General features: G+C 38.0%; 1 protein-coding gene across 1 annotated transcript in view; it reads right to left on the minus strand.

The window, feature by feature from the left end:
* TFDP2 (transcription factor Dp-2 (E2F dimerization partner 2)) overlaps positions 1-10,276 on the minus strand; it is a 58,242-nt gene that overhangs the window by 40,327 nt on the left and 7,639 nt on the right. The window contains exon 2 of the mRNA XM_012647432.1: positions 5,859-5,962. Within this exon, the coding sequence (XP_012502886.1) occupies positions 5,859-5,875 (17 nt within the window). The 5' untranslated portion in view covers positions 5,876-5,962. The remainder of the gene's footprint in view (positions 1-5,858; positions 5,963-10,276) is intronic.

A 10,276-nucleotide genomic window follows, 5' to 3' on the forward strand; every position in this document is an offset into this window, starting at 1 on the left:
ATTTAAAGTGCTTTGTAGAAAAAAAAAAAGGAAAGGTGGAAGGGAAACAGGACATAGAGAAAAACTGATTATCTTTACTGAGAATGACTTTGGAAATGAATTGCTATGTTCTGGTTTACGTTTTCTTCTTTTCTCGTCTTCATTGTCAGATTGTCAGTTGATACTCTTTGCTCATCTGAGAGTTATTAGCAACACTCTGCTCCTTTCTCTTAGCACAGGGCATGGAACATAGGAATTCATTAATAAACATTTCCCAAATAAACAAATTGGAGAGATGATAGACTTGAATCAGAAAGCCAAATGTGAAGGGTGTGTGAGATGCATGAGTGCCTAAACTAGGATAATGACACGAAAGGCAAGTCAATAATACTTGATTAATAATGGAATATAGGAAAATTAGTTTACATGGGTGATGAGCCAGACACACTTTATAACCCTGAACCTTAATTCTGAAATTCCAAATTAAAATTTAGAGGTAAAAACATACTTCTAATATTCAGTTGATATAAGAAAAATGAATTTCAAATTTCAGAGGTCCCTTTCACCAAAAAATCCAGGTATCCTTAATTTAAATGTTATTATTGTTTCTCTGATAATAGGTTAGGCTGTGAAAATCAGATAGCAATTGAATATCCTTCTGAAGATTTTTCTGCCTTCAATCAACATACTTTACGTACTGCTGCCATCTACAGTTAGAAAAGCGAAGAGTGTATGTATTCTGAAAGGGAAAAATCTACATAATTATAAAGGGTTATATTGAAGCATTCATTATTTGACAAAATTTTGGTTTTACTACAAGAAGCATGTAGTTTTTAATCTTCTAAAATAAGAGAGATAATGAGATTATCTTAAACAGCTGACCCTTGAACAACGAGGGTTTGAACTGCATGGCTCTGCCTATATACATGGATTTTCTTCCACCTCTGCCACCGGAGATGGCAAAAACAATTCCTCTTCTTCCTCTTCTTCCTCAGCCTACTTCAGTGTGAAGATGATGAAGATGAAGACGCTTATGATGATCCACTTCCACTTAATGAATACTAAATATATTTTCTCTTCCCTGTGATTTTATTAATAACATTTTCTTTTCTCTATCTTACTTTGTCGTAAGAATACAGTATATAATACATGTAATATACAAAACGTATTTATCGTTATCACTAAGGTGCTGATCAACAGTAAGTTATTAGTAGTTAAGGCTTTGGGGAGTCAAAAGTTATACATGGGCTGGGTGTGGCTCATGCCTGTAATCCTAGCACTTTGGGAGGCTGAAGCAGGAGGATCACTTGAGCCCAGGAGTTCAAGACCAACCTGGGCAACAGCGAGACCCTGTCTCTACAAAAAAAAAAAAAATTTTGCTGAGTGTGGTGGCGTGCGCCTATATCCCAGCTACTTGGGAGTCTGAAACTGGAGGATCACTTGAGCCCGTAAGTTTGAGGTTGCAGTGAGCTGTGATGATGCCACTGCACTCTACCTAGGGCAGCAGAGTATGACTCTAAAATCTCAAAAAAACCGCTATACGTGGATTTTCAATTGCATGGGGGCTTGGTGCCCCTAACCCTGCATTGTTCAAGAGTCAACTGCATATACAATAATAGGCTATATATCTATATATGATAACCTATAAGATAACCTATATAACCATAAAATAACTTGTAAGAAATGGGCAAGTATCCCACCCTAAAACAATTACTGCTGAACTAGTTTCTATAACCACAGAAAACAAATGAAAACTTTTTTCATGAAGCCTCTTGAAATTTCTATCTGCCATGAAGATTTGGCTTCCAAGAGACATGTAAAGTTCAAAGTGCAAGTAGAAAATGAAGACCGTAAGAAACAGATAGGTGAGATTTTTATCCAAGAATTTTCTAATACTCTCTAACAAAAACTTTTAAAAATCATGAATGAGGGATTGAAGGTGAGAGGACAATGTTCAAAAGAGAAGTGGAGAAGCAAGAAATGGCTCTAATTGGGTGTAATAGTCCATTCAGGCTACAATAACAAAATATCTTAGAGTAATTCATAACCAGCAGAAACTTACTGCTCACTGTTCTGGAGACTACTGGGAAGCCCAAAATCAAGGTACCAGCAGATTCAGTGCCTGCTGAGGGCTTGTTCTCTGCTTCAAAGATGGTGCCTTCTTGCTGTATCCTAACATGGCAGAAAGAGACTGGAGAGCCCCCTTCAACCTCTTTTATTAGGGCACTAATCCTATTCATGAGGGTGAAGTCCTCATGACTTAATCACGTGCCTCAAAAGGCCCCACCTCCTTTGTTCTTTTTGGAGACAAGGTCTCCCTGTGTTGCCTACTCCCGGGCTGAGTGATCCTCCTGCCTTGGCCTCCCAAGTAGCTGGGATTACAGGCAAGAGCCCAGCAGCCCCACCTCTTAATATCAGCCATTGGAGATTAGGTTTCAACATGAATTTTGGAGGGACATATTCAGATTAAGTATTGGCATTAAACCCCTGCCCCCTCCCCGAAATTTATGTCTGTTTCACATGCAAAACACATTCACTCCATTCCAATAGCTCATAAGTCTTAACACATTCCAGCATCAATAAAGTCCAGAGTATCACCTGAATCAGATATGGCTTTGTTAGGGGCAGCGCATGCTACAGTTCACACAGGTTGGAGTCTTCTGCATGTGGCTCTCCCAGGTTGGAGTTACATGCTGGTAGCTCTACCATTCTGAGGCCTCAGGGGGTAGCCCTACCCCTCATGGCTCCATTAGGCATTGTCTTAGTTGGGGCTCCCTATGGTGGCCCTGCCCTGTAGCAGTTCTCTGCCTGGACCCCAAGGCTCTCTAGGGTAACCTCTGAAATCAAGGTAGGAGTAGCCATGCCCCCACAGCTCGTGCACTGTGCACCCTGGTGGAGATGGCACCACTTGGACACTGCCAAGGTTTACTGCCTGTGCCCTCTGAAAGAGCAGTTGGAGCCACACTTGGAATGGCTGAGGAGCACTGCGTGCTAGAATTCAGGGAGCAGAGATTTGAGGCAGTGCTAGGCAGACAAGATCCCATAAGCACCCAAAGCCCCACTATTGACATAGTTCGGTCTCCCAGGCATAGTCACGATCCCGTGATGAAAGGGGCAGCACTGAAAAATGCCTTCAGGTTCATTCTTCCATTGTTTTGATGAACAGCACCAGGATTCCACCAATCCATACTAATCTCCTTATCAAAAAGGCACTTGGCCACACCCTTGATGTTCTCTCCAGTATGTGCTTTTTCATTCTTTTTTTTTTTTTTGAGACAGTCTTGCTCTGTCGCCCAGGCTAGAGTGCCGTGGCATCAGCCTAGCTCACAGCAATCTCAAACTCCTGGGCTCAAGTAATCCTCCCTTCTCTACCTCCCTAAGTGCTAGGTTCAAAGTGCCTGGTTTATAGGTGTGAGCCACCTCTCTGGGCCTCTGCTTCCTTTTTGATTATAAATTTCATCTTTAATTCATTTCTCTCTTCTCACATTCTACTAAAAGTAGTCAAGAGAAGCGATGTTGCACCTTCAACAGTTTCCTTGGGGATTTCTTCTACCAGACACACTATTTCATGGCTCCTAAGTCCCTCCTTTCACAAAACACCAGGACATCAACCCAATTCAGGCAAGTTCTTTGCCACTTTGTAACAAGGATGGCCTTTCCTCCAGTTTCCAATAACATGTTCCTCATTTCTGTCGGAGACCTCATCAGAATAGCCTTTACCAACCATACTTGTACCAGCATTCTGATCATGACCACTTAGTAATCTCTAAGAAGATTCAGGCTTCCTCTACAGCTCTCCTCTTGATCCCTCACCAGAATCACCGTTTATGGTCCTTTCACGGTAACATAGGGTTTTTCTAGCCTGTTCCTCCAAATTCTTCTAGCCTCTGCCCATTACCCAGTTCCAAAGGTGTTTTCACAATTTTAGGTATTTGTTACAGCAGCACCCCACTTTTTGATCCTAATTTCTGTCTTAGTCTGCTACAATAAAATACCTTGGGCTATGTAATTTATAAGTAATAGAAATTATTTCTCACAGGTCTGGAGGCTAGAAGTCCGAGATCAAGGCACCAGCAAATTCAGTGTCTGGTGAGGGCTCACTCTCCGCTTTCTAGATGGCACCTTCCTGCATCGTCCTCACATGGCAGAAGAGTGACTGAGAACTCCCTTCAACTGCTTTTATAAATTCACTAATCCCGTTCATGACAGCAAAGCCCTTAGGACTTGATCACTTCCTAAAAGGCCCCAACTCTTAGAATTGCCACAATGGGGATTAAGCTTCAACCTGAATTCTGAAGGGACATGTTCAGATCACAGCAATGGGGTTGTACAACAATTAGGAAACCAAAAGAAAATTCTGATTCCTGCCCAAGAACTCAGAACTGAAAAAAAGCACCTCAGAAGCAGGGAGATAAATTAAGGCCTTGGGCTGGCCCAGGTTAAAGGAGAGCCTCAAATCTCCTCCCCTTCTGACCTTTGTTATGCTGATCCTGAGATTTACATTAACTGGGTTAGTACAACACATGACTACTGATTGTGGTCAGAACTGAACTGTGTAAGGGATTACATGCACATCAGTTCAAATTGACAATGGGAAGAAAAATTATATAAATTTCCAAAACAGGAATTCAAATTTGAGCCATAGCAGCATCAACTAAAATACCGAGAAAAAAATAGTCTCTCAAAATAGAGGAGTGCTGTAAAGGCCAGACTCATAAAAGTTTGAGTGTGTTTAATTTTGGTGCTTATATAATCACATTTCAAAATACAGACTTTAAAGGAAGGTTCCTTATCTCATTTGCCTCTACTGTAGTGGCTGGGGAGGGGCAAATGTTTAGCAAATGTTTGAAAATATACCCTGGGCTACCTTGAAATGGGAACACTTATTTGAGCTTAAGTCTCTATGAGGTTTGGAGCTAGATTACATTCTTCACATACTTTACCAGTAAATTATGTTGTATCTTTAGCTTGAATTCTGCAGATGATTAATAGTCCTCAACTGACCAAAGAAAATGTCATGTTTAGAATGTGTCTTAAAGACTTTCTGAAACCATTAAGTATGCTAAAAGATATTTTTGTCTAAATAACTTTGCACTTAACATGGTCCACAGTGCTGTAATTATGGGCAAAATTTATCCTTATTGCTATAGATGAGAAGATGTAAACACTAATAACGAAAAGTTATTGTTTAAATGTTTAAGTGTTTTTGCTAACAGTGGGTAGGCCATTTAAATTAGGTATAGTGTTAGAGTAGTCAAACACAATCTTGTTTATAAATAAGTCTTTCTGAAAGTGCTATGCACTTCAAGCTCTAGCATAATTAACGAATGCCTTTAGAGAAACTGTTAAATATTTTCTATTTTCATTCATTATTTCTACTGACAGAGATTAAAATAAATTGGTATATTGTTTTTTCCTCAAATGTCCTTTAATGAAAAGAGTTTTAAATTAATAAGCTCCAGATACAGATTAACTGTTAGGTTATACATTCAATTTATATGAATGCAATTTATACATAATTGAGGGCAATAAAGTTTATTTTATAAGAAAAAGAAAAAAGGAGGACAACATAAAGGCATAATAGATTTCAAATCAGTTTAAACAACTAAATACAAGAGAAGCCTCACATAGCAAAAACCTTCACATTATACATCCATAATGCACAGATTCAAACGCACAAAAATTGAACATTAAAGAACACGATGCCTTTCTTTTTCTTAAGACTTAGTTACATTCAGGTAAAAGCTAAACTTTAAAAAAAAAATGACTGAGATAACTGCAATTAACTGGAATATTTGATCAAACATCTTTTGTACAATTATTCTTTAAATTAGCCTTGGCCAACCAGTTTCAATTCTGAGATTTGGTGATTTTCTTACCATTTGGGGTCCAACATTCACATTTATTGGTCCTAAGGTTTTTGGTAAAATCTTTGTTGGTGAGTTGGTGCTGGAAACTGGAAATGTAACAAATGAAATGTTACCTGAAACGATAAAAAAAAATTAAGTTAGTGTTCTGTAATATCAAGGCCACCTTCTATCTGTACACACCCACAGTCCAACTCATTGTGCTGTAGTGATTTATAACTATCTTCAGAAGTATATTATAACTAAGAGGCCCTACTGAAAACCCATACTAACAATTGCTTTGTTGTTGTGAATACAATCAGTTCTGCTGAATAACTAATCTTATTTATATTTTATAGGAAATCTATAAAATAAATAGTTCTAGTCTATTTGAAAATTACTAAACTTTTAGTTGGTCTTTTACAGAAAAATATATTTAGAAAATATGTAATGCAAATCATAGTTTATATAGGAGTTGAGAAATAGATCTTTAATAGACATCATAGAACAAATAACGTATGAAGTATGACAGTGAAAAGTAAAATATTCAAATTTCTTGATAGCATAAAATGTTCACATTAAAATTTAATATATTTTCAAAATGTCAAATTGGTAGTGCTTTGGAGTTTTATAATATTAGAGAAAAAACATGATGCCAACTAGTAACAGATGTTAGAGATCTGTACAGAGTTTTCAAGTGATTTCAACACTCTAAGTTTCAAATTAACATAGGAAGGTGCTACCGAAAAGAATCCCCTCAAAAGGAAAAGTCAGCTAGTTATTTTCTGAACTATAATATCAACTACTTAACCCCTCTAGACAAACTTTAGCTTGGCAATGTTTCTCTCAGAAGGTAACAGTGTAATGAAATATAACAAAGGATATCACCCAGGAAGTGTGTGAAAGAGGGCCAATGCTGAAACCCTGGGGAAAACCAACACTTAAGAACAGGACTAGAATAACATCTCCTTCTCAGACTCCCTTCTCGGATGGCCCGGGTCCTTACTCTTCCAAAGCTTGACTACTACACTCCTTAACTCTCTTCTCTTACCTCTTAGTTCTCAGCAGATACCCATATCTCCTGCAGTAAGGAATCAGGCCATCGGGCAAAATTGTATCTCATCCTCCTTAACCTGTGAATTTATCTGCACATTCACATATTTTTACTTATTTCTCCCTGAATGGAAATGTCCTTCATTCTCATATAAATTACTTCTTTCATCTCTGTTCTGTGCTTTCTGTCTCCTTAGGAATCTCACCCATCAATTATTTATTGTCTCCTTAATTTTTTCAACTATCCTATTGGCTCCTTCCCTTTGGTTTCTCTCTGTCCATTTGGCATTTATAGATCATTCTTTCTCAAATTGCACATTTTAAAATCAAATTCTTTATCTTTCTCATCCCACTCAGCAGCATCTAGTACCCAAATCTGCTCTGCCTTCATGTTCTCACTCTTGATAAATAACCGAGCCTTAGTATATTATCATCATCTACCCAGTGACCCAATCTAGAAATAATCTTCACTTAATCTCCTTTCTCATCCAACTGATCACCATATTCTACTTGTTATCTTCTTATCCCGGTTCCTTTATGCCACTGGCACTTTAATTTAGAACTTTATCATATCTGGTTTGAATCCAGTTACCCTCTAACTCAGTCGTTCACAATACTGACTGCAGTGGAATCACCTGGCAAGCAATAATACCAATGCCTAAGTTCCACCCCCAGAGCTGATGATATAACTGATTTTTGGTGAACTTGGGCATGAGACTGCTAAAAGCTTTCCAGACAGTTCCAACGTGCAGCCAGGGCTGAGCACCACTGCTCTCACTGGATATCCAACCTTCAATGGCTTATCTAGCCACTCCACACACCTATAACAAACCGGTCTTTCAACTGACAAAATTCTTCTGGACACTTCCCTAATTAAGGCCTTCAAAGACTCCATAATACTTCCTAGATGCCTCCCAGCCTCCTCAATCTGGCACACAAGCTCTGGTTTGAAGATCTCACCCCTGCTTCCCTTCCCAGCTTCATCTTCAGCTGCTCCCTCCACATGCACTCTGCACTCCAAGCAGATTAAACACTCTGCACTTCCAGAGAGCCCCCCTTTCACCCGCCCGCTTTGGCCTACACCTTTCCTTCTGCTCAGAGGGCCCGTCTTGCTGAGCCAACAACTATGCATTAGCATTTTGAAATGGATGTACACCACATCGTTTTCTGCATGATTATTATCTGCCAGAGTCTGTTCCAGAGACTTCCCATATATATATGCATATATATATATAAAATCTCATTAAGCTTAGGACAACAGTGTGAAATAGATTATTACTGACTCAGTTTTACACATGAAGAAATTCAGACTGAGGTTAAATAAATTGTGCAAGGTCCCATAGCTAGTGAAGCCCACAGTTCTACCACCAAAGCCTCTGCTCTGTGTGTCATCTCCTTAAAAGCTGTCTCCAGCCTCCGTGGTCTAGGTCCTTGATATCCCTTGTCTGGCTTCCCATAAAACCAGTTATTATTTGCTTGTAGTTCTATCATAAGTGGGCTATGTCTCTCAGCTTTGCATCCTAGCACTTAGTTTGTCCTTAGCACAAAATAGGTGCACAAACTCTAAAAATTATTTGATCGGCGTAGATTATGGTTATTACCTTTCCTAACCTACCCGTAATGCAATTAATATCAAAAATTGCAACCTTTGTTATTTTTTCAATGAGGATCATAACTTACACTGAGTTTGAAATCAATTTAAACATCACGTCCTTTGTTTATTTTGTGTTTCGGACATGACTGAATAACTGGTATTACCAAATAAAGTTTCTCTACCTTGTAACTGTGCAACTGATTTTTTTAAACACAAAATGCATACCTTATCAATTGCTAAAGATCGAGGTTACTATCAAAAGTCCCCACATATGGTTATTATCTGTTTAAGAATCCACTTAAATGGAAAATAATTATCTCGACAGTAGCTATGTAATTGATAGAATGTGCCACAAAACTCAACCCCAAGATCCATGTAAGGAAGAACACTGTCCTGAAGAAGCCTGGCTTTCAGATGCTAGTTTTTTTTTTTTTTTTTTTGAGACAGAGTCTCACTCTTTTGCCCGGGCTAGAATGCGTGCCGTCAGCCTAGCTCACAGCAACCTCAAACTCCTGGGCTCAAGCGATCCTCCTGCCTCAGCCTCCCAAGTAGCTGGGACTACAGGCATGTGCCACCATGCCCGGCTAATTTTTTCTCTATATTTTTAGTTGTCTGATTAATTTCTTTCTAATTTTAGTAGAGACGGGGTCTTGCTCTTGCTCAGGCTGGTTTCGAACTCCTGAGCTCAAACAATCTGCCTGCCTCGGCCTCCCAGAGTGCTAGGATTACAGGCGTGAGCCACCGCGCCCGGCCTCAGATGCTAGTTTTTAAAAATGACCTTAATGGTGCTGAATGTTTACGATGAGATCATCTCTGCAACACTATGCTAGAAGCAAAGGTAAAAAACTTGCCAAAAAAACAGTGAAGCAAGAAACACTAAAAAAAGATAATTAAGGTTAGGAAACAGATTGACCCTAACTTTAAATCCAACACTAAAGGAAAAATTGAGACTATAAAACTTCGGTCAAAATAAAAAGAAAAGATTTAAAGCCAGAACTGTCATGCCAACTAATACCAAAAGAATTTAGAGGGAACTTAATATATCTGACAAATTGATTCTAAAGTATATCTGGAAGAGTAAAGGCAGAAAACAACCAAGAAATTTTTGGGGAAAAAAAAAGAATAATTGGGAAGAGGAGAACTTTAGCCTACCAGATTTCAAAATTATTACAAAGTTACAGTAATTGAAATAATGTGGTATTGACCAAGAAGCAGATAAAGTAATTGACAAAACAGAAATTAAAGTCCAGAAGTTACTTCATTTATATATGAAAATTCTGTAAATGGTAAAGGTAGTATTTTAAAACAATGTGGGAAAGGGGAGGTTATTTAAGAAATGATGTTGGGACAAAAGATTGTCCATTTGAATTAAAGAAATTTTAGGTTTCAATTTTTCATCTTGAACAAATATAAATTCCAGAAAAATCAAATATTTGAACATAAAATTAAAACCATAAAAGTTTGAGAGAAAGAAATACAATAATATTTTTATAATTTGGGAATGAGAAAGGCCTTTAACCATGTTACAGCATTTAGAAATCTTAAGTGAAAAGACCGACAGACATGACTACTTAAAAATCAAAATTTTCTATATAGCAAAAGACTCAATATACTTGAAAGACAAATATTAGACTGGTAAACAAATATGCAACACACAGGTCATCAGATTACTATTCTAAAAAAAAAAAATCTATTTACTTAACCTCCCCTTATAAATCAGTAAGAAAAAGACAATACTCCAATACAAAAATAAACTGAGCACAAAAAGAAATACAAATGCCACTGATCATATGAAAAGATGCTT

Source organism: Propithecus coquereli, unplaced genomic scaffold (assembly GCF_000956105.1).
Source record: "Propithecus coquereli isolate 6110/MARCELLA unplaced genomic scaffold, Pcoq_1.0 Scaffold268, whole genome shotgun sequence".
NCBI lineage: Eukaryota > Metazoa > Chordata > Mammalia > Primates > Indriidae > Propithecus > Propithecus coquereli.